General features: G+C 39.3%; 2 protein-coding genes across 2 annotated transcripts; one reads left to right on the forward strand and one right to left on the reverse strand.

The window, feature by feature from the left end:
• Positions 1 to 1,040: 1,040 nt before the first annotated feature.
• Positions 1,041 to 23,988, reverse strand: LOC144638709 (uncharacterized). Its single transcript, XM_078497929.1, has 6 exons — positions 23,685 to 23,988; positions 18,373 to 18,517; positions 8,953 to 9,180; positions 4,533 to 4,623; positions 3,504 to 3,614; positions 1,041 to 2,535 (listed from the first exon to the last, which is right to left on the reverse strand). Exons 1-6 carry the CDS (start codon positions 23,763 to 23,765, stop codon positions 2,454 to 2,456), a joined length of 738 nt encoding a protein of 245 aa, XP_078354055.1. The 5' UTR covers positions 23,766 to 23,988; the 3' UTR covers positions 1,041 to 2,453.
• Positions 5,074 to 9,251, forward strand: LOC144638989 (uncharacterized). Its single transcript, XM_078498257.1, has 2 exons — positions 5,074 to 8,105; positions 9,234 to 9,251. Exon 1 carries the CDS (start codon positions 5,096 to 5,098, stop codon positions 8,087 to 8,089), a length of 2,994 nt encoding a protein of 997 aa, XP_078354383.1. The 5' UTR covers positions 5,074 to 5,095; the 3' UTR covers positions 8,090 to 8,105; positions 9,234 to 9,251.
• Positions 23,989 to 25,430: the final 1,442 nt, after the last annotated feature.

The raw sequence follows: 25,430 nt of genomic DNA on the forward strand, positions 1-25,430 counted from the left end.
GAGACATGTCCAAGTACGACGCAATGTTTTCAGTAGGACAATTGCACGCGGAAACAATCGGTCGCCCAAGGCCAGGGTTGTTCTCTTTGTGGATCTTTGGGAGGAGATAGAATTTGGAAGTCCATGGAGTTTGTAAAACAAGATTCTTTGCTGATGTCGGTAGTTCGTTGGCGTGTATCATTTCATTGACGGTTGTTTTGATGATTTGCTGATACTCCTATGAGATGAAAAGTTTCCTCAGAGCAAGCTTCTCGCAATTGGTCACAGTGTTCTTCGATACCATGGGAAGCCAGATCAAGTTTAGTGGTCATGGAACGGATCGTGGCTTGCATAAGTTTTCTAGAGCATGAGTAGATAATGGTTTTGACATACCCATTGGGAAGACTGGACGGATGGAATTTAATGGAAAAACTAACTGGTACCACTCTGCGGCGCAAACGTCCAAGGAAGTTAATGTGACTGGTAAATCTCGTTTTGCAGAACGTATGCATGGCCAAAGAGTCTGTCGGTTCATGGACATTAGCTGGAAATCGGTGGAGGTAATCTTTGTTGCTCGGCATAGCAGTAGTTCTTTAGTCGCAGCAGTGAAATGATAATACTAGTTTTTTAAAAAGAATAAATCTTCGTTCGCTGCGTGGCACTTCTAATTGTGAGTATTGCGAAAAAAAAGTACATTGTAAGTGCCAAAAAGTTCATTATAAACCAAATGTTTCGAGCTTAGCCCTTCATCAGTGGTAAATTGGTCGTAAATAAAACGACCGTTAAAAATACGCCACGAGAGTATTTATTTAAAGTCATGTCTCTAAGTTGAGGCCGCGCGGTTGGCAGGTGCCAAGTTGGAAAATTAAACGCATCTCCTGCCGCTTGGTGGGAGGCGAGCGCTCTCACTACTGCGCCATCGCTGCTCCCCCAGAGAAACACTGCACATCGCCTCAGGAAATGCAAGGGCCATGTCGTAAACAGAGAAGGCAGCTCAAGTTACTGCAGAGATGCGTGACTATAGCCCTGGTCTGTTAGGACTACGGACAACTGGTACACCATGAATGTAAAAATATATTTTATTTAGTCTTTTTAGACTTGTGTTTTTTTAAATACTAAAAATACAGTCGTTTAAAACCTTCTCCACCCCACCCCCATAGATGATATCAGTTTAATTTAGAAATACTGTATGTAATATTAAGTTTTTGCATCTGGAGGGACATTTTTGAGGGTACAAAATGTCTTTTAAAACCGACATTTTGAATAGTTTTAATGTTCTTCTTCAGGCTGTCAGTTTTAAGATGACAGTGTTCTTGTGCCGGAGAAAGAAAAAAAATAGTCCCATCAAGGATAACGATGAAAGGTAGAAGTTTCAGACAAGCTATTAATAATAATTCTATTATAATAATACCTTCCTCGTCTTCCTAAGGGACGGACCATTATTACATTGACCTAACTAATCTTGATTGGACTGTTTTATTCTAATTTAATTTGTGGAAAATGCGAATTAATTTATATTCTACTTACTTCAACAGCGTATAATAAATAATCGTTGCAAACAAACTGTTAATGATGAACACACTGTTTGTTTTTACCACTTATTTTAACAATTAGACTACCAGCCCAAGTTTTTGAGGGAATAGTCAACGAGGCCAAGCAGAGTTGACTACCACTCAAAGAAAACTAGGGCGAGAAGTATAAAAGTATAATTGTTTTGTAGACTAATTAATAACAGTCCAAAGCGAATGTGTACATTTTTGTGTACATTTAAGCCAAACTCAAGAATGGTGCTCTATTGGAGAGTGGAAAACAGTGGGGAAACCAATAAGGTTTGTGAAAAAGTCTTGCAGACTTCTTTCCTTTTCAGTTCTGTATTGATTGTCCCGTTTTGCTGCCACTAGACAACCTAGAAAGGCTGCTATTTTATAATATGAAGTTAATGTGCACCTGCGACAAGGACTACAAAGTAGGCTGGTCTAATTATGGCAGACACTTGCTAGCAGTAACCATAGTTAGTAGAGGGAGACTAACTATGCAGTAACCAGAGGTTTCGCCCCGTTCGAGTTAGCTGTCACCTTTGTTTTAAACTCTTGGATGTTTCGTCAATGCCGAATATTGCTTCGAATTTCAAGGAATAACAATGCAAAGACGTTTCTTTTATTTTTTTAATTATTTCTCTTTGGAGCAAACTCGTTGGTTGCGAACTCGAGATGGAGCGAAACCTCCTCTGGGGGCTGCGACAGTTGGCGATAAACCCTGTCACCCCCCGGCGCATGCCTGCGATCTTGTCTGGAATGGTTAGTGACACCGGCAATGAATGTATCAGGTCGTACTGGCGCTGACGTCTCAGACAACCTACCTTAGCCTGAATAAGTTGAGCTAATGAACACGATTTATGTACATCTACTTGTCAATATTTACAATACAGATCTACTGAAATCGTACAGTAGAGAACTTGTTTGTGAAATTTGAAATTAGGTTAAATGAAGAATAACAGCAAAGTTCCGCCAGTTTCCTTGTTCAGGTGTCCTCAGGTCTCCAACAATGTCTTCAGGCCTGTGTTAAGATGAAGTTAATTGACATTTGAGACTAAAGAAAAAGTTATTTGTGTATGTATTTCAACTGCAGGGTAGTGTGTGTTCAGTGTTACAATGCACAATGCTGGAAGAAGAACAACAGCTGATCGATCACAGTCGACAATTGGTGATCTTACTGGTCCATATATAGAGGATATAAGATTATCAGTGAGATCAGGGGAGGAACAGAAGGTCGCACATATCGTTCCACAAAGACCGGAGCCGAGAGAAGAGGGAGCGACCACGAGGGGCGAGGAAGACGGGACCCGGCCAGGGGGACGGCGCGGACCGGACTGATGTTTATATAATAAAGCACTTTCTCATCGCATTCTTACAATAATTTTAGTTATAGTTCTCTAGAGTATAACATACATGTACTGTCATCTACATGTTGTTGCAATGTCAGACCACTGTACAGAAGATACAGTAAGGTAAGGTGTTGTAAGGTGTTGGGTTTGCAGCAGCTTGACTTATTAACCTGCTGCCAGCAATCCTAAACCCTTTTGCCTTCTGATTTGATTAAATTTAGACATGTCAATTGTGTTGCTACCAATCAGATGAGAGATTAAACCGGGAGAAAATAATAATAAATGGGGGTATTTTTTGTTGTGTGCTCCTCTTCAAAATCAGGAAAACTAACTGAAGGTACTTGCAGAGGAACAAAACATTAAGCTTATGCCAGGGTTTTCAAAAATATGGACTAACACATACTTTGCGTGGGTACTGTTTAATTGACAACTTGGGAAAATATTTGACTGCTATACTCTGATTGGCTAGGAGATCTTATCTCGATTCTGATTGGCTGTATTTTCACATGGGAAAAAGCTAATGGGGAAGCTGATTGGACATAATGTACATGTATCGTTTTATCATGTGCAAAATATTGGTCAGAACCTTTATTACACATGAAATTTCTGCCATTAGTAATAAAAAGAAAATATTACCCACCTTAGCTCCTTTTTGTTGTGAAGAATATGAAAGTTAACTGCGGGTATCAACAGTCGTAAAGACATCCTCATTTTGAGGGAATCTACTGTTTCCATTTCACCAAGGACAATTCTAATGGAAGCAAAGTACAATAAACTGAGATGGATTCTATCCACATTGGTGCAATAACCTGTAAAGTTACAGTTGGCTCTTACAAAACAGAGCAACAAAAATTTAAAGTGTTGTCTGCATGTAATGTTAAATCAATCGACCACTCAGGGGTGTAGCCAGATTATAGGCCTGTAGGCCTGGGCCTACAAGGTTTTCGACTTACTTGTATTTGTAAAATGTATAATAGCAAAATTCAGCCTGAAACACTTTCCAGATAAAATAGAAAGCAATTTGTAATGCATGGTAGCATTATATATTTGCAACTACATGTAACCTTCCACAATGAGCTCAAGGCTCATCTAGCAAGTGCAAACTTGGGAGCCTTCTAGACTAGCCATGTGACAGGCAAGCACACAATTGCATGTGCGGTAAAAGACAAGTACATTTATTTTGGAATGAGTTAAAACTGGTGTGATTCCTTCCCATGAAATGTTATAATTAAGGTGCTGTGAAAATTAAACATAACATCAGAAGAAAGTGAAGGAGAAGCATTTTTAAAGTCTTGATCCAAAAGTTACCTTCCTCAGCGGACCCTTAGGTGTCACACAATGAGAGCAAGGCTTATACAAACTTACGATCTTTAAGAAAACGATAATTGATTAAATCTTCAATTGAAAGGCTTGTTGCTTAAAAGGAATATTCAATGATATAAATACTCTGTTACAATATAGCAGAGGGATAGCAGCTCAGTGTTCAATATACAGCCACATTCCATGGCTTCTCCTTGCAAATTAGTCAAGTGAAGGTAGAAAGTGATTCAACTAAGAAAGAGCAAAGCAAACTAATTACGAACTGGGCTCACTCTAGGCAGCCCAGAAAATATAAAAATAGTTTTATAAAAAGAAGTAAAAAAATCTGATATTGAGATGATTTGCATACCTCAAGTTATCCTTATCAGGAACAGAATCAGCCAATTCAGGAGAATCTGTTCCAGTCTTCACACTGTCTGTGTCTGTAAAGTCTTCCTCACCTGAAATATTAGCATGATACACTTGGCTCAGGAAGTGTCTCAGCAATTTTAAAACTGGTTGTAGCTTAGTCAAAGTAACATGGATCAAAAAAAGAAGTCAATATTATAGTACATGTTTTCCCAATAATTTGAAAGTTGTTGAATGGTTACTTACTGCAAAAGATCAAAGTAATGTTGCTGTGACTAGGTTCGTCTGCTCCGAATGGGGTCACCACCTTATCGTGGTGGAGCGGTTTGTGTGTCTCAATGACCCCTAGAGCTATGTCGGCTGGAGTCTTGTACTCTTGGTAGGGCCACCCATGCCGAACAGGTCGAAGGGTAGAGACCAGACAAAGAGTGACCCCCTGGTCCTCCAGGTTGGGGGTTGGGCGTAGGGTTAACAACCCTACCCCATAAAAACAGAATTGTTACAAAAACCAGAAACGTAGACAATGATACAACACTAGCTGGGGGTATCACTGCTGGGGCTGCAATGACGCTCTTGGGTCAAAGCCAGCGGGAAGCCCAAAGGCCGATGGGCCCCATGGTAGCCCCCAAGCGACAGACGACCATCGGTTGCTGGAATGTGAGGACCATGGCAGAAACAACACGGGCAGGGCAGGTAGCCAAGGAGATGTTGAACTATGGAATTGAAGTGCTAGGGATAAGTGAGGCCAGATGGAAAGGAATGGGATCAGTAACACTGCAGAGTGGTGAGACAGTGGTTTACTCAGGAGATGACAAGGTGCACCAGGGAGGAGAAGCCATCATGATGAGTGCGAGAGCAAAGAGAGCCTTGATGGAATGGACGCCAATTAGCAAAAGAATCATCACAACACGATTCTACTCAAAATACAAAAAGCTGACAGTGATACAAGCATATGCACCAACAAATGAGGCGGTGGACGAGGAGAAAGATGAATTTTACAATCAGCTGCAGGACACTGTTTCAAGCTGCAATAGACATGATATGATTGTGGTGATGGGCGATATGAATGCTAAAGTGGGAGACAACAACACTAACAGAGAGGAGGTTATGGGGAAGTTTGGCATTGGAGTCATGAATGACAATGGGGAGAGGCTATGTGACTTTGGTAGTGCAAACGAATTAGTCATCACTGGTACAATATTCCCACACAAAGAGATCCATAAGTTGACCTGGAGGTCACCAGATGGGAGGACAGTAAACCAGATTGACCATGTCTTAGTGAATGGACGTATGAGAACATCAATCCTGGACACCAGAGTTATGAGAGGAGCAGATGTATACAGTGACCACTACCTTGTGAGAACCAGAATAAGATTGAAGTTGGCAAGGATTAAAGGGAAAACAATAGCAAGGGAAAGGTTTGACGTATGCAAGCTGCAAAGTGAAGAGATCTGTAGGAGATATAACATCGAGGTGAGGAACAGGTTTGAAGCCCTAGGTGATATAGAAGATCCGGAGGAAGAGCACGACCTGATATTGGCAACGTATAGGGATGCTGCAAAGAAAGCTATCGGGAGGTCTAAAAAGCAGAGCAAACCATGGATAGGTGACAGAATGTGGGAAAAGATCAAGAAGAGGAAAGAGGCGAAACAAAAAATGGAGGGTGCTAGGTCGGAACGACTAAAACAGAGAAGGAGAAAGGAATATGATGCGAAGAACAAGGAAGTGAAAAGGAGTGCTAGGGAGGATAAGAGGAATTGGATAGAGAAGAAGGCTGCAGCAGCAGAAAAGGCCGCTGAGAATGGTAGAAATAAGGAACTATACAGCATAACCAAGACAATAGCTGGGGAACGGAGGAGACAAGAAGTAGGCGTGAAGGACAAACAGGGAGTGCTTAAGACAGAAATGCAAGAGAGGCTGCAGAGATGGGTAGAGCACTTTAGTGAAATATTAAACAGAGATGACCCGGTGAATCCTGTGGAAGATGATGAGATAGAAGAACCGGAAGAGATCAGGGAGATAGATTTAGGAAGTTGGCGATTACAAGAGGTAAAGGACGCACTAAAGGGGACAAAGCCTGGGAAAGCGCCTGGAGTAGATGAAGTGGGCCCAGAGTTATTGAGAGCGGACATGGAAGACACTGCACATAGGTTGACGAGATGCTATAACCGGCTTTGGGAGACCGAGAGGTGGCCGGAAATCTGGAAGAAGGGACTGGTTGTTAAGATATTAAAGAAAGGTGATTTGCGGGATTGTAACAACTGGAGAGGAGTGACTTTACTACCCGTCATTAGTAAGATATTCTGTAGGATGCTGCTAGAGAGGATCAAGAGAGGCGTAGACAAGAAGCTTCGAAAGGAGCAGGCTGGGTTTAGATCAAAGAGAAGTACAACTGAACAGATATTTATACTAAGAAACATCTTGGAGCAGGCAAATGAGTGGAGGACGGGTCTGTACGTGCACTTTGTGGATTTTGAAAAAGCCTTTGATTCGGTACACAGAGAAAGCCTATGGAACATCATGAAAAGCTATGGGATACCACGGAAGATGGTGAGAGTGATCGCAGGCATATACCAGGGCTTCGAGTGTGTAGTTGTTGATGGAAGTGGGACATCAGAATGGTTTAAGATCAGGTCTGGAGTAAAGCAGGGGTGTGTGATGTCAGGATTCTTATTCTTACTGGCCTTAGATTGGACCATGAGAAAGGTAACAGCAGACAGGAGAAGAGGAATACGGTGGAATTTCACAACGATGCTGGAGGACTTTGACTTTGCAGATGATATTGCACTACTGTCATCCAAGATTAGGGATTTGCAAGAAAAGACTGGGAGATTGGCAGAGGAAGCAGCCAGAGTAGGCCTCAAACTTAATGCAAGAAAGTGTAAGACACTGAGGACTGAGTTTGCTCGTAGCTCAGAGGGCGCCGTGGTTAATGGTGAGGATGTAGAAGACGTTGAGGAGTTTGTATACATAAGTGCTACGGTAAACAAAGAAGGAGGAGGCAGTAAAGATATTACGAACCGACTGCAGAAGGCACGTGGTGCATTCCAGAGACTAGGGATAGTATGGGCAGCCAGAGGAATAGGAAGGAGAACCAAGATACGCCTATTCAAGACTTTAGTTCGACCGGTCCTGCTATATGGCTGTGAAACATGGAAGATCACTAAAGCTGATGAACGAAAACTGAACAGTTTCCAATGCCAATGCCTGAGACGGATACTGAGAATTAGATGGCAGCAAAGAATTACAAACAAGAGAGTGGTTGAAATGGCAGAGGTCAACGCCATAAGCTGTGAGGTACGACGAAGGAGGTGGAACTGGCTGGGACACATACTCAGGAGAGAAGGTGCAAATGGCTGCTTCACAGCATTGGGATGGACACCAGAAGGACAAAGAGCAAGAGGGAGGCCAAGGACAACTTGGAGAAGGACAGTGGAAAAGGAAAGAAACAAGGCAGGGTGGGCAAGCTGGGAGGTAGCCAAAGCAGTGGCACAGAACAGGCAGTGTTGGACAGAAAACGTGACGGCCTTATGCGCCTACTGGCACGACGAGAATTGATGATGATGATGACTAGGTTCGTACCAGTAGTACATAAACATCTGCACTGTACACCTGTACATTATGATATGTGCATTCATACAGCAGACTGCTGTAGGTTTTATTTAATGAATAACTTTAGCTACACTATAAACTTCCTACGATTTTGAGACAGTAATACCACATTATAGTGAGGGCTAGTAGTTGAGAGGAAAAATATTCTGTATAATATGGGTGGAGTTGTGAAGCAACGAACCCCAAATAAAGAACACACAATAACTGCTCAGCTTCGCAACAAGCTACTTGAATTTCGTCTTTTAACCGTACATATTCTCACAGAACCTCAACAAAATTCATACAGTGTATCTAAGCCAGGTTTTCAGAAGTGATGAGCAACAACAAATGAGAAAAGCTTAACCAAAACTAACTTTGCTCGACCTTATCTTTGTTCTGAAAAACAAGATTATGCCGTCTATCACGAGAAAGCGCACACTATAAACTACAGACTGACTGTTTTGAAGTATTTTCAAATGTTTTATACCTCTTCCTTTTTTCGCTTCTATCGAGTCCCTTTTTACCCTGTTTAAATAACTTGTAGAGATGGATAAGTGCACAGCAAAAGTTGTTTGAACTGTGCAAACAGCAAGAGAAAAGGTTTACCCCCAATTTATTGCAGAAAAGTTTGAATTCTAAAGCCTATGTGAGCGGAAACCAATTCAGCACACCGACATCAATGTCAACTTTAGAACCGATCACGGACCGGAAAGTAAGACAGCAATACCACAAAATATTGACGGCTCGCGCATAAGCAAAACTTAAAGAGGATCATGAAACTAAGCTGTACCTAAGGTACATGCACATTGGAATTATGGATCAACTCTGACCTTGATCTTCAAATGTCAGCTCATAGTACAAGTTATTAGCCTTCCTGTAAGATTCTGGCCAATTATAGCCTTTCCCCACTGGTCTATATGGTTCTTGCTTTATTCCTTCATCCTTAGCAGATAAACTTGTTCCATAGACATAGTACAACCGCTTTACTTTACCATCCTTCTTTGGTCCTTTAAACACGTAGTGGAATTTAAAACTGTCCTCTGGTCGAACTTCAGCATCTATGTTTAAAATTATACAAATAAATAAAATGTGTTGGTACTTTTATTCTTAGGTTGTGGAAAAGGCAAGAAGACAACAACATACTTGTTCCTGTCTAATTTGATGTTCTAATTAACTGCGCTGCGCAGTTCTTGCTCTGCACGGGGTTTATTATTATTTTTGTTGTCGGTGACCTGTACCACCTCCACCGGTCAGCCAGTCACGGATAGAAGAAACATTTTCTTATTAAAAAGTGTGAAATATCGATGAAGCCAAAGGAAAAAGAATAGCGGGAGGAAACAAGTGTGAGACGAAAAAAAGAAGTGATAAAAAATAAAAATAAAAAATAAAAACAGCATTGTTAATACATTAAATGAGGATTTTTATTTGTTGAGTGTTGGCGAGAAGGAAAGGCCTAGGAACGAGCGAAGCAGTAGTGCGTGTCGAGATGGGGAAAGGGGTAATAAGGGAAGGAGTAAGAACGAGGGGGGGGTAGAGGAAGGGGGGGGATATTTTTGTTCCCCCCACATGGCTCCCTAAAGTGCTCCGAGAAGCGGTTTAAGCTCTATGAGCTCTTGTTTAGTGTTAGTGTGGACAAAAAATGAAAATAAAAAAAATGAAGCTCAAAACCAGGCATTTACAGTCAAAATAGTCAGCGCGTGCCGCCTAATATTCCGGAATAGTTTTGATTAATGCCGAACGGATTGCATTATTTGTTTCAAACATTCAAATTTAATCAAAACTATTCCGGAATATTAGGCGGCACGCGCTCACTATTTTGACTGTAATATTAAGGACGGAATCATTATGTACCAAAATCATTTGGCATCTTATTGCAAACTTCTGTGTTACTGTTTTAAATATCTTATCAAAAGAAATAGTTTATACACTAAACAACTGAAACAAATTTTGAAGTTCCACTGAATCGCTTAAAAGACAATTTTACAAAATTAAGCTACACATGAAATTTTATCTATAGTTTACATGGTTCTCATGAACTTTGAAATTCATTTTCTCAGGCTCTGAAAAGAAATTGTTGTTGGTGTTATCACGGATAATTACTTACATCTTTAGCTTTTAAAAAGGCACTTATGTCCAGGATTGAACGCAAATATTGTTTAATAGGTACTTCATGTTTGACTGTGTTATTTGACATTTACATATTGCTTCATATTTGACAGAATTTGGTGTGTTTTGGTGAATTTTTATTAATGAGGACACTTTGTGGTGCCTGTTATGAGGAACATGCATCTCATTAGCGTTCAATCCTGGACATATCTGTAAAAAGGATAGAAAATATAATGCATTAGGATTTAAATTATTAAGGTACTCAATTTTTGTCCAACTAAGATGAATATTTCTCGATTTTCTGATGGATTCAGTCTTAACCACCTTTTAGCTTGAAAGGTAATGCACGACAGCAAAAAACCTTCAGAAAAGCAGTCACTTAAGTCCAAAGTTTGCATGAGTCACACAGTTTGAGTGTGCTGTGCTAGGGTGCCAAAATTTCCCTCCTTGCAAAATCTCTTGATTTGATCCACCTTCCTTGACAAATTCTTGCAGTTACAGGTAATGTTATTAACTCGAACCAATTAAATAGCATAAAAAATAATTTCATTTCACACTGAAAAAGAATTTGAAAAATTAAGAAAGCTTAAAACCAAGCTTTTGAAGTTTAACTGTTATTTTACTTGAAAAAAAACAGGCCTGTCAACCACATTTTGATAGCAATCATGCAAGTCAGATTTAGACTCAAAGTGTTAGAGTGAATGTCTGCAATAATTGAAGAAAATCCCAATTATGTAACTACAGGGTTCAAAAAATGGGTAGTGCTTCAAATACTAAGGAAAAGAAGACTTCATACATACTACTCCAAGGTTTCATTTTAATTTTTGTCAGATCTTGTGAATCTTTTTGCATGAATGCTGAAGAAATTGCACAAAATGGTTATTTTTGTGCCTGAAATGAACATCATTCTAGCAAGTAAAACACCACTACATTTACAAGCAAAACTATGCTTCCAGGAAAAATATTGTTTTCAGTGCTTGATAGCCTGTGTACAGCCGTCCCGCTCCGCTCAAAAAAATCGCAGAGGGGACGTCTGTGTTATGGCGTTCTTAATCGTGTTCTAGTATCCTGCTGTTATAGATTTAAATTTCACATAAATTATTATATCGGATATCCGGATGACCAGATTTGAATCATGCGGTTCCAAATATAACACAACAAACAAGGGAGATAAAATATCATCGAGCTCAAAGACAAAGCGCCAGATCGCTAAAATGCAAGAAGCATAACGTTTACAACACAAAATCTCTTTAACCAACCTTCTTTGTTCTCCAAGTAAAGCTACAACAGTTTTCGGCAAAGCCAGACAAAGATATTAAAATGTGTCATTCGTACAATACATTATTGTGCAACAGTATTAGTCAACAGCCGGACCTGGAATCACAATTATTATCATAAGAGCAAATTTTTCCCGTGACCGAGTGAGAGGTGGTACATTTTAAACAAGCCTACCCTCAATTTTTTTTCAGACTGAGATACCTTATGGTGAGTCGATCAACGTGCTATGATTTTTTCTTTAAGAGCTATCTTTGTTTGGCAGAAAAAAATTAAAAACTGTCACGCCCGCCAACTGCCATGAAATGGTCGAATTTCATACCACGATTAAGAGCATAAGAATGATGCTGCTCACAAGCGCAAAATAAAGTAGACTTCTCTCGATTTTGTGTATTTGTAAAGGAGGCATTTACAAATGATTTAAGTCTAAGAACAGTATTACAAAGATCGATTTGAATATTTAGAGCCTGTTTAAAAATCACAAAAATTTGATTGCTTAAAAATCTCATTTTGGAGCATTTTTTCAAAGAACTCTTTTCCTATGCGGTATAACTCAGAATCACTTAAGACTTGGGCTTTAATAAGTGGAAATGATGTTCTTTTTAATGGTATAAAAATCAGTCTGGGGCTTTTAATTGCTACGAAGAACTTCCCCTTTCAATTTGGACGAAATCACAACACCAACTTGTCAACAACCGCAAATAATCGAATAAGGCTCGAATTCCACTTTCCCTTCTCAAAGCCAAAATTCCGACAAAATCTTATTAGTAAACACCCTATTTGAATCCAAAACTCAATATTTAGCTTACCTGGCATAACAATTTGTTGAAGATTGCTTTGTATCCTACTTTTGTTTCAAATACGTTACCAGCACTCGGAGTCGGACGGTGTTTACCAAATCACAGTATTCAGAATTCCCAAGAATTACAAATCAGCAATAACTTTGCCAGAAGGTCCTTGAAAAAAAAAAAACACCGCATTCCGGTCTTCACAGTTCCAACCACATAATTTTAGTGAAAACGGCCACTTCATAGAAGAAACTTGCTTCACAGTTTAAAAACCCCGTTTTGGCCGTCGTTTTTGCAGAAGATCAACTAGAGCGAAAATGGCGGCTTGACATCTGTCACGCAATGATATGTCACTTAAGGGGAGGTTACCCATTGAATTAAAATTGGTGGGCTATGTACTTTGAGAAATACTGTAAAATTTCGGTTATAATCCCTGGATTTATACAACTTCGTAAGTGGTTTTGGTGGGGCTTAATATAAACGTAATGGCACATAAACGGGGTAATAAAAAGTCTAAAAACCCTTTCCAAAAAGTCACGGCATATGTAGATGAAAGTACGTTTTCACGTTAAAAAAAAAAACAACACAATAAATTAAAGATACTATAGAAAAAAATTTTATTAAACCTGAAACGGAGAAGGTCACTGAGTAACTGAGTAACTGCAGTTGTATTTTTGGTTGTTTTGTTTTTTCGAAGTAACTTTTATTTTTATTTTTATTTTGGTTTTATTTTGGGGAGGAGTTTTAACGTCAAGGTCTGGCACGGATTAAAGAAAGGGGTCACATATTTTTTGTTTTAACAAAGTAGAAATAGCATTTTTAAATATCAGAGATTCTATTTACAAATCAGAAAGGAAAAATAAACTAGATTAGGTGTAGCTCTAACAATATAATGAGCGTCGCGCCATAGTTTCCAAAGCAAACAAGAACTGATATTTTGTTGATTTTGTTGATTCGTGCTTTTAATGAGTAGAGAATTTTACAGAGTATAGAATGGAAATCAATTACTCTTTTCAAAGATTAGTTGGGGGATACTGCTCCCAAGATAAGTGAAGTCAAGCTGCGGAAAAAAGTTCTGTTATACTGCCTCTGCGTTCATGTGAAAAAGATATCTCGGCTTACAAACTGGCTGCGGGTGTTAATGATGTTGAGTCAGAAGTAGATATCATTTTAGCACAGCATCAATCTTCAATGTACCTTTGCATATTTCGGACATTACTATCTGCCCAGCTCATCGGTCCTCTCTGGGCAATGGATGGAGAAGAGGTTCGCAACGGTTCCACGTTCCTGCAGAATTATCGAGGCATGCCAAAGAAGGGAAATCACGCAAGTCTGACCGCGGAATCAACACCCGGGGGGACTGCTATATGAAACGGACGGGGATGCTCATCAGAAATTTTGAAAAAAAAACCCTCAAAGAGAACAATCTGGGTGTGGCTCGAGCTTTTCTTGACCCCTAGACAACTCCAAAAAACTAAAAATAGAATTGCTATTTTTTTTTTTCTGCGTGTATAACCCTGAACGAGACCATTTTGGCTGAAAATATTGCTATTTTTTCGCGGAAGACCCTAAGTGAGACCGAATATCCAAAATTTACACCCCTAAGCGAGACGATGAGCATCCCCATCACTTTCATATGCGAGTCCCCCCAGGGAATCAACAAAGCGTTTTGAGAACGATCCTTCGGCGTACGGGCATATTTGTCCCTGCTGGGTCTGGTAAGTCTTTTTTAATTTTCTATAGAAAGTACAGTCGAACCTCGATTATCCAGATTTCCGATTGTCCGGAATTCCAATTTTTCATGAATATTATATTCAAGACCAAACTCTTTTAAAATTTAAATGCCACTTTCTTCCTCCAGAAACTATGTAATTATAATCGGAATCGTAAATTACCCAATACGCGAAGCTTCGAAGGATAGAAACTGTGACGCCTCGAGTGCGCTATGTTCATGAATGAGCATTATCGTCATCAAATTTGAGCTAGACAGAAGAAGAAGGGGTTTATTGTAAGAAGGGGTTTATTGTAAGTCAGTTCTCAGTCCGTTTAATATTGTGGTTATATAAAATGCGATATAATTAAGTTAAAAAAGGAGAAACCTAACACAATGTGATTTGTTCTTTTTCTCTGTTTTAGTCTGATAAATTCTGGCAACGGTGGTGACGGATATATATAAAATCGAGCTTAGCACCGTCTGATAACAAATGTCGATTATGTAACGTTTTCCTAACGTAATAATATGCTGAAACAAAAGCACCGCATTCGAGTGAATGCTAGCCTGCGCGGCTGGCGTAAAAAAGAGGGGAGGGAAAAAGGGGAAGGGGAACCCCCTACGTTTTTTCCCTCTTTCTCTCCCTCTTCCCAGCTCCCCCCCCCCCTTCTGACGCCTGCTATGCAGGCCAAAGTGAATGCAGTCGAACATTATCGCGATCCCGTTAAAAGTGTGCGGGACGTTCCTAGTGATCTCGTACTGATAAGTTGATCACCCCCCAAAATAAAATGAATAAAAGTAAAAACGTTTATGACAAACTCCTCTGTGTATTGGAAGTGGGAAGGGTGAACTCCCATATTATGGTTAAGTTACGGATTTTGGTCACACATATATGGTGTTCAGGACATGGCAGGCTGCCTGTCAGTTTAACCACAGGTTCCGTTTTGAGCTGCACTTAAGGGTAAAACATACTCTCGTGATTTGTTGGCAGTCTTCAGATCATTGATAAGACATAGAAATGGTATCCGGCTCCGGGGTCAAATTAAAAAGGTTTTACCACGCCCAGATGGGGTTCTGTATAATAGTATAATAATTTTAACAGGAATAAAAAGCCTGTACAAATTACCGTACCGTTGGTGCTAGATGCAGTGCTTTCTTTCAAGTCTGTACATCTTGATTTTTTTTGTATTAAATAAATAAAAGGGAAAATGGAGTTCAAAAAGCGGCTTTTTTATGACCGAGTGAGCGGTTGCACATGTGGACGAACAAGAGAGCATGAGAAAACTTTTAAAACGCGAATTCGAGTTACCAGGAGTCTACTGTATCTAAATGGCAGTTGAAAAAATGCAGACTTTGTAGGGAGCCCCCTGTACAGTACCCACCCACCCCCCGGGAGTTCGTGACTCATTGCGTGACAAATACGAGGGTTCACGAGCAATGACATGTAACCGTTCTTTGAATTTCACAACATCTCATTTGAGGCTTGAAACGTTGTTAAGTGAATCTGTTCATCGTGTTATCAAGTCCCTTGTACGAATGGCTGCATGAAACCTGAAATGTGGTTAAAATTGTCAAGAAATACCATGTTTACGAGGGCCTTTGCTAATAGCAACTGATTGTATCATAAGCAACATAGCCGCTTGCCCGTGCAATTTGCCGACAAAAGAATGTCAAGAATGGGGAAAAACAATGTTTTACCACTGCTTTTGCAAGGTAAGAGTAAAATATTAATAAATAAACTCGTGTGTAGCTAAATGATAAGATTGTGTTCGAATTTTGGCTATATTAAGAGAAAGTGTACTGCGTAATTCGATTATTTGCTTTGTTTACATAAGTCACTGTCAAGCGATTTCTTCGAAGTAGGACGGTCTATTTCTTGAATAAAAACAAAAGCCCTAAGCAAATTTTTATATACTTAAAAAGTATATCATTTCTACTTATCTAAGCCAAAGTTTCAGGCGAATCCGAGTTATACCACATAGGAAAAGTGCTTCGTGAAAAACGTCTCCAAAATGAAATCTGTAAACAATGAGAAAATCATGGTGATTTTTTAACGCCTGCCTGGATTTCATAGTTCAGTTGATTATCCTTATTTTAGACTCGTAACATTTGTCAATGCCTCCTGTACAAATATACAAACTTGAGAAAGGTCACCTTCAATTTACGCTTTTGATGAGCTAAGTTCTTGTGACCATGTTCGTCCTTCTCGTTTCGGCCATTTTATGTCGCCGGGCACTCGTTACAGTTTCTGAATATTTTCTCGAAAATTAAAATAGATTTAAACGAGAAAAATACACCACGTTTATTGACTTACCATAAGGTATCTCTGAGCCAAAAATGAAGGTAGATGACTTTGGAAGTTTGTACCGCATTTTTTTGTTTTCACGCGGTCTACAAAAAAATTCGCTCTTAAATCCAAGTAGTCATTCATCTTCACGGATAAATTTCAGAGCTAGTCCTTCCAAACCAAACATTTTAAATCAAAATGAGCCAAAACAAACCGTACTAGTTTAACGAAAGGTGTGGCAAATTACAGAGGTTTCAAACTACAGCGCAGAAATTTTCTATACCACGGCCTTCACCAAACTACGGCTCTTTCCAGCTTGTCCTGGCCTTAAATAATACTGCATACTGCATATTGTGCCCTTCAGAAACAAGTGAGACGCAAAAGGCTGTAAAGGTCGAATGCTCGCCGTAAGCTGAAATAATTTGGAACGCCACAAGCTATCACCTGCATAAATTAAAGGCAATTACAGCAGGTTGAATGAATGGTTTTTGTGTAAGGGCCAATCAGATCATTTTCCACACATTCCGGGAAAACCACCCGCAGCGGAACACGATTAAGAACGCCATAACACAGACATCCCCTTCGCGATTTTTTTTTAACGGAGCGGGACGGCTGTACACAGGCTATTAGTGCTTGATAACAGTAGTAATTGACTACATACATCAAAAATATCTTCTTACATCTGAGATGTTAACTGTGTTGTTTACATAACGGCTAAAATTGAATTATTTTTTAAGTAGATTACATTACTTTTATTAAGTCAGAGAGGAAGCCACATCAGCTCTTGCTGGTTTTCATGCGGGTTCCTCTATCCAGGTCTAATTAACAATTAGACGACGAGTCCAATTTTTTTTTGGGCAAATATTAAGGGGGGGCGGCGGGTTTGTTTTTTTTATAGAAAAAGGGGGGGGGTTTTTTTTTTTTTTTAATAAAAAATATAAAAGATTTGAATACAAAATATAAAATATTTTACATTTTAAAAAAAAAAAAAAAAAAAATTTTTTAACCGCGGGCGGGGGGTTTTTTTTTCGGAGAATAAAATGGGGAGAAATGTAAAACTAATTGGAATTAGGAAATGTTGGTTTTCCAGGAGGGAGGAAAACCAGATAACCCAGACAAAAACCTTTGTTGCAAGGACAAGAACCAAACTCAACCCACTTAGTTGTACAAGTATGACACCAGGTCTGGGAATCGAACCCTGCTCCCTGAATACAAAGCAGAATTTTTTTCTGCACAAAGTCAACTCTTTCTTAACGGACACCCCTATAAGATAGACACCTCCATAAGACAGACACCTGGTGATGGTCCCTTCCGTTTTTCAGTCATTTTACTGTAACTAAACTCTGTTCTGTTCCAGAGAAAAGAACCACAATTATAATGACTTCAGTGAAGTCACTCACGAAGTCAATAACATTGTCAACGAGGGCGAAAACAAAAAGAAAAAAAAATACAAGGAAGAACTTGCCGCCGAAGCGACCAGACGCACAAAAGACACCACACCAGTTAAAAGAGCAAATGGCACCAGTTGCGACCAGTAATTTCAGGAGCGCACAGGCCCAAATGTCTAACATCCCGCGTGCCGAGACCCCCAGAGTGCGAGGAGAAAAAGCGGACGTGCCAGAAGCACATGCTGAACATCCTCCAGGCCAGGGTCAGAGGACGACACAGAAGTCAGACGAACCCATGGAGCCCCCTCGAGAAGACTGCAGCCGACTATCAAAGATAGATTCTTCCTAGTATATTTAGTATGAAATCATCTAGAGAGAAAATAATGACACTGAAAAGCCCAGGGGGAGCAAGGTTGTATGTATGTATAATGAAAGCTTCGTTTTCCTGCTACAGTGCTCGGGCTAGGGAATTTGAATAGCTTATATGAGCGTTAATTTACAGGCTTACAAGCTACTCAATATGCTGTTGGGATTTTAGAACTACATTTAAATGAAACATATACTCCCTCTAATGTACCTGAGAAGTAACCTCACAGGTTGTGCTGACCAGTTTGCATGCCTACATGCATGTTTAGCCACAGGTACATGTAATATACATGTTAAGTGTAAAGAAATGAGTTTTTCATACAATGTACCTTCACTGAAGTCATCAAGGCGAGGGTGATAGAAGTACCCAGTTTTCACTTTGGTGTTTTCCTGTTCCCTTTTTTCATCTGGCAGTCGATAACGTACTGTACCATGTCCCAGATCTATCAAGGCTGGCGAATCTAACATGAGTTGCTGTTAAAACATTTTAGAATATATTGTTGGTGATTAATCAAACAACAAAATGTCCTTGACATAACTCATCCAACAGTAATTATTATAATAATTATTAAAAACTACAATCATTGACAAAAGTGTTAACACATTATCAATTTAGGACAGGTCTATTTTATTGTTATTTGGACTAATTTCATCCTTTCGCCCCACTTTTCCAACCCCCCTTCCCCCTATCAATGTTGTAGTTTGTTTTTAGGAGCCCTTTGCTACAATTTTACAACACTGGATGGGGGGAGTCGGGGGTATTTTAGCAGACAGTCATGAAATTTAAAAACAAGTGGTAAACTTGCCATAAAAACAGCAGAACAGAGTCAATGTGTCAACTACTTTTGTCTTTGATTGTAGCAATGGTAAATTGCAATTTCTGAATTTTGATTAGTTAACAGGCAATGATACATGAGCTCATATACCATTCACCAGAAATACAGGTGTATGGTAGCCGATACGCATTAATTCATTTTTATGGGTGTTTTTAATATTTAACAATTATTCCACTTCAGTCTGCTTGTTGGATGTGAGATAGTTAAAGCCAACTGGGCGCATACTATATACCATCTCATATCGAACGCTCATGGAATAACTGTTAAATATACCAATTTTTATCCTCCTTAATAGCCACTGTATATGCAATGCAATTTGAGCTGGCTTTACTGGTATTTGAATAAAACACAGCTGAAGACTTTAGAAGGCTGGGACTCCAACTGTGCGATTGTTTGTCAAATTTCGGAGAGCAAATTTAGCTCTTAACTATTCTCTTGTTTTGTTCTTTAAATAATCTTTTATACAGCTCAATATCATTATGTTGGTGGTGGCGATAGTAAAGAAAGAACCACTGAAAGTTGCTCATCTCGGGAGTAGTGTACTCCACCTTATTAAACCACAATCTTTTAATTTTTTTTTTTTTTTTTTTTTTTTTTTTTTTTTTTTTCTTTTTTTTTTTGGGGGGGGGGGGGGTTTTTTTTTTTTTTTTTTTTTTTTTTTTTTTTTTTTTTTTTTTTTTTTTTTTTTTTTTTTTTTTTTTTTTTTTTGTTAGCTATGGTATATGGCAATTCCTGTGTTTTGATTGGTTTACAGGCCGCATGTTATATGAGCTTGTATAACAAGGTCCACAAATATGGTAGGTGTATGCGTCAAAAAGAACTGCCAGGAAGCTCAAATTTTGCAATTCTTTGGGTGTTTTTTTTAATAAAACAATTTTTGCACTCAGGCTTGTTGGATATGAGATAGTTATTTCCAATGAAGTGCATAGCACCAAGTTAGCTATCTACCATCTCATATCCAACAACTGCTAGTGGAATAACTGTTAAATATTGCTGTGAACTGGGCAAAATTGTTTGGAAACTGTTTAATTAAGCAAGCACACCACTGAAACGTTTAGAGTTAAGAAACTGTTTCAGTCAAAAATTGAAGATACAGCAAATTTGAATGCAGAGACTGAAAGGATAGAGCAGACTGCATTGAAAGAATGATGTTTTATGTTTAATTGTCTCATTTTACTTTGCTTTGATACTTTAATTTATCTTGCAAAGCTTGTAACATGATGCCTTTGTTTTCTTACAGGAACGTCAATGGTGGTTGTTTTGCTTCCAATAATAAAACAAATTATTTCACATGAACTGCTACAATGCCTCAAAGTCTTATTTACCACTGTTCACAATGATAGGGGACTTCAGAAATGAAAACACCAGCAGAAATGTTTCCAAGATTTCCATCAATCGAATTTTTATTTTCAACATAATAACCCTAGAGCTCAAAAAACTATATTGAGCCTCCTCAATAATGTTAAGCTAATACTGATGGACCATTTTTTGGTGCCTTATACAAAATCAGCCTTTCCTTAAAACAATTTTTAAAAACCCTCCAATCTCTCAAAAAATCCCTCAAAGTCATCAGCTCACAAAAAAATATAATTTGAAGGTGTCAATGCGACGCGACCACAAAATGCACCATGGGGAGTCCATGCAGACCTGTCATTTACTTTATTTTCAATCCTCCATAACTTCATTAGTTTTCCTGCCTTTCCAGGTACCGCAGCAACCTGCATTGAAAATATTCTGTTCCAGATCTCTCACGGTGAAAGAGGTAAGTGAACAAAATTGGACCTCTTGTTCGCGCTCTCCACTTTGCGAAGTGTTTTTGTCTCTATCTATTTTCATTACCATATATTTAACAAATGGACATCAGTTTTTTATGCGTCTGTCCTGCTATTGATGATAAATTGCGTCATAACATTGTCAAAGTGTTGTAGATCCACGAGCTGCTAGATCTACAACAAACTTTGATAATGTCATGACAAAATTTATCATTAATAACAGGACTGACGCAAAAAAAACTAAAAACGTAAATTAAACGTTTGGTAAGAATACAGCCAGAAATACAAGAGAAAATTTGAATTGTTCAACTAACCTTTAATCCAGTGAAAAGTGTTTACAAAATAATCCGCTAAAACGCGTTTCATTTTTTTATTCGCACACTTTCCCCTCCTCCCTTTTTTTTTTTCTTATAAATTTCCTTTTTTTTCTCTCTTTATTTTTTTAATAACCATATTTTTTGTGTTTTCCTTTTTCTCATCAGTGCTGAAAAGTTTGACAAAACCTTCGCTGATTGCGTCAGCAACGAGTTTTATGCGTCTGTCCTCTTATTGACAATGAAAATTAGCCAATCAGCATACGAGAATTCGCTCAGTTATTGTAAAAATTTCAATGTTTCAATCCTTATTCTTATTTTTCTCAATAAAACCAAGAATCTGGCTATATTTGAAAACTTCTCCAGAATCTAATACCTTTCTCAACACCTCCTGAAATTGTATTTAACACATTTAACGCAGAAAACCTGGTTCCGTGACTGCTTGTTTGTCGTGCCCCCACACCCCATCTCATGTCCCCGAGTCTCACATCCCCGAGTCTCGCGTCCCCGAGTCCCAGATCCCGAGTCCCACGTCCCCGAGTCCCAGACTCCAAGTCCCAGACTCCGAGTCCCTGCATCCCACGTATAAAATTTGAAGTGCCATGTCCTGATTCAACATTCTCAACAGTTATTTTTTGAAAAGTGCAAAAAATTCAGATCCAAAAACATCCATTACAACTTCACGACGATTTGAGAGTGTCATTCAGAAATGGGCAAAGCTGCTGGTATTTTTACCCTGAGGGCTCGGTTTATTCCTTCAGGGAATACCTTTGGTGTTTACGAACATCACGCCGAAGAGTGTTCGGTACCATTCATTTTGTCAGACTTGAAAAACGGTGCGATATTTACGGGAAAGACATTTAACCGATTTCAAAGGAGAAGGACAATAGCTTAATTAAGTGACTACGAACTGGACAGTAGAATTAGTATCCTTTTGTTTACTGTTTTGTTCGTAAATGTGTGAACAACCTTGTCAAAGTAGTTTGAAGATTTTAAGAATTTGAACAGTTTGCCCAGTAATGCGAACACTGATTTGTATTATTTTATAGAATCAGAGCATTTTGAGACCATTAAAATGAGATGTTGAACGACTTCTGACGACCACTGTAAGCCGAGATTCGCGGCGGAATTACGCATTGTCTGCATTGTAAACAAAAGGCGCGTGTTTATCCTGTAACTGCCGACCACAAAAGTGAATTATGTAAGGCCTTTTTCTTAATCAAAATGATAGCAAAACGGAGTGAAGATTTGGAATGGCGTTTACCCTACGTTTTAATCCAAAAGTGGAAATCTGTATGCAACCAGGGTTGAGTCAACTGGATTTAATATTTTTTGTCGAAAGATCGACGTGAGCGCTTCAGTTAAACAAACAACTTAAACGTAACCTATCACATTTTAATAGTTACTTTCTTCAAGTACTGTTACCTGGCATTATTTAATACCGATGCTTTTCTATAAAAGGTATTTAATTTTTTCGTGTCAAATCTTGAAGTTTGTTCAAAAACATTCCGCGACTTTTTGTCACGCAGACATATGAAATCAACAACTAAAAAGAAGTTTTGCTTTTGATAAATTAAAACGAAGGAACTGAAGTTGCCATGAAACAAGCGGGGAAATTTTTTTCTCAATTCACAGAAAAAAATCCTTGAAGTGTATAGACAAGAAATTGAGGTTATTTTCGCCCGAAAAACTTTCATTTACACAAGCAACAGCAATGTTTACATTTGCAATTACGAGCGAGACGATTGTTTGAGTCGAAGGTTGTTGTACAGCATTTTAAATTTATTTTGCGAGGTTCAGTGCATTTCAGCAATGACAACAACGGGATTGTTACAGTGTCGGCTAAGCCAACATTGTTTTAAATATCACTTCATATTTTTTTGAGCGGTCCCCGCGCCACGCCACATTTTAAACTCTCCGCAAAAGTTGTTCGCTTCTTCTCGCCGGCTTGCGGCATGCCAAACAGTGACATTTCAGAATCAATCAAGCGGCAAGTTAGTCCCACAGGTTTTATTGAACTTCACAAAACGACCAAAACAAAAGGAAAAAGTCTAACCTACATCAAAGCGTTTGCGCTCTTTAGGCTCTTCGGAAATATGCCACATTCTCGGCAAACTACTCGGTGGGAATATGTAATCAGCTAGAACAATAGACTGAATATATGAATTCTTAACGACTGCAAAATTTGCGGTACACACTCAAATCGAGATGAAGTTGTCATGTCTCCTTTTAGTGTTCTCGCACTAAACACTTGCCACAATCTTGAAAAAAACTAGATGAAACAAATACATTTCACAAATGTCCAGACTTGCAAGCGGGTAAAACAATTTTTATCTCCTTCTCTCCCCACTCATATTGTTTCTTGAGGTTTGGGGCTCGACAGTCTTTGTTTTGAAAACAACATTGAAATGGGGGGGGGGGGGGTGCAAAAAGAACTTTGTTAGCTAAATTAGTGAAAATGTGCAAAGTGTTTTAACAGCTTTGTCCAATATTGCAGCTAAAATGTATAAAAACTTTGAATGAAGTTGAAATAAGCACAAGAAAAAGGAACAGGAACATGTTTCCTTGTGCTCAAATCCATATGTTTATGTCGTTTATATGCTCACGGCATGCTTGCACTTGGGCTAGTTGTGCTAATCTACAAGAGTGCGAAAGCCATGGAAATGAGCATTAGTTAGAAAACTAAATACTGCATTTCGTTTCAACTTATTTTACTTACCCCATTTCCCCTTGTAAGAGCTTCAGCCCTTGGGCTAATTAAAATCGAACCTCGTCTGTTGGCAGAAGCCGCAGATCCCATCAAATATCCGTGATTTCGACTGTTGTATATCTTATTTCCTGGGGCTTTGTAGCCAACTTTTAGGTCAGTTTAGTACATATGTAATTTCTAGCTGTCGTCAAACCAACATCTTCGCTGAAACACTTTAGGAATGCCTCGTTATTGATAGCTTTACAAACATTTTCTGCTCATACGTCGCCATCTTGTTGTCCTGTTTACTTGGTCACCACGGCACTTCGCTGGCCTCGACTGCATGTGTGACGAAAGCGACATTTTTGGTTTGTGTTTTCCCCCTCCCCTCTCCTCGCATTATTTTGACTTCTCTGTGTAGGTCAAAAGGTTGTCCGATTAGAAAATAATAACTAACTAGTGGTAACCACAGGTTAGAAAGTGCGGGCCTTGACGCACTTAGAAAAGGTACTGGTACGAGAGTGCGTAATTTTAGATGGCAGTGTCAATAAATAAATGATTAAATGGACAAAAGACAATTATCCCGAGTAACGCGTCACGCAAGGAATGCATGTTTTTATCGTTTTGGGAAGTGTAATCGAGCACGCGGTGTGAATTGAGATGTGATTTTTCTCAGTCGGTAAACTCGCTATGTTGTGCTCGCCTTTTATTAAGGTGGCGCGATTAATGATAAATCACGCTTAGTTGCCGCTAACTGTAACCGGCCGCGAACCAGTTAGAGTTGTTTTTTGTCGGATTGACAGTTTAGTGAACTGTAGTCGAGCACGCGGTGTGAATTGAGATGTGATTTTCCTCGGTCGATAAACTCGCTATGTTGTCAGTGTTATAACGAATTTCTCGAGAATAACCGTTGTTGGAATCATTCGCTTTGCCGTGGTTTATGCGTGATACAATCAGAGCAAATTTTCGCAAAAGCAACACCCGTAAAACCCCAGGGGGGGTACTCCGGGATCAAAGTGACGGGGATGATCGAATGGAGGCAAAACTCAGGACCCAAAAAAATCCTGAGTCTTCTGACATTGCCCAAAAAAATCCCTGGACCAAAAAAAACGCCCAAAAAAATCCCTAGTCAAATTACCCCTAAATTGCCAAGGCCGCGCTATGCACTTTAGTTTGATTTTAATACCCAAAAAAGTCCCCTCCCTATTTAAATCAAGTCACCCAAAAAAATACCTGCCAAATTCTCCTACCCAAAAAAATCCCGGAATCGAAAATTTCGACCCCAAAAAAATCCCTCGCACATCCCCGTCACTTGGACCCCGGAGTACCCCCCCCCCCCCCCCCTGGGCGTAAAACACGTCTGCAAATTGTAATGTTTGCAATCTTCCATGTGACAGAAGCCTAGATCTTATGTGACAATCGTTCTTGGAGAACAGATTTTCTCTTCCGGTGTTACGACAAACTGTCGTGATTGACACATTTTTCGCATTCCGATCGTTCTTAGTGGAAGAACAAAATTTTCAACTTCCGTTTTCGGTTCGCTTTCTATTAACGTGGCGCGCACGCGTAAAACGCAATCCGCTGGTCACTGTCAAGATTAGGGTTGCGGGCCTCTCTTGGGCCCGCAATTAATACCCTGGGTGGGAAGGGGAGGGGAAACTGCCAACGTAGCTAACTGAGATGTGCTAGTGCTAGCTAGCGATATAGCAACTGATGAGTAGACTGTACACCCTAAGCTATATGTATAGATCTTTATACCATGCCATAGAAAATACA

Source organism: Oculina patagonica, chromosome 14 (genome assembly GCF_052425735.1).
Source record: "Oculina patagonica isolate OP01 chromosome 14, crgOcupat, whole genome shotgun sequence".
Taxonomy (NCBI): Eukaryota; Metazoa; Cnidaria; class Anthozoa; order Scleractinia; family Oculinidae; genus Oculina; species Oculina patagonica.

Bases quoted from the DNA above. Each gene is read 5' to 3' on its own strand.
- LOC144638989 (XM_078498257.1), top strand. From the start codon at position 5,096: ATGACGCTCTTGGGTCAAAGCCAGCGGGAAGCCCAAAGGCCGATGGGC.
- LOC144638709 (XM_078497929.1), bottom strand. From the start codon at position 23,765: ATGGGATCTGCGGCTTCTGCCAACAGACGAGGTTCGATTTTAATTAGC. The intron at 18,518-23,684 runs GTAAGTAAAATA...ATGTTTTAACAG, and splicing joins CTCTTACAAGGGGAAATGGG to CAACTCATGTTAGATTCGCC. The intron at 2,536-3,503 runs GTGGGTAATATT...ATCTTAACACAG, and splicing joins CACAACAAAAAGGAGCTAAG to GCCTGAAGACATTGTTGGAG.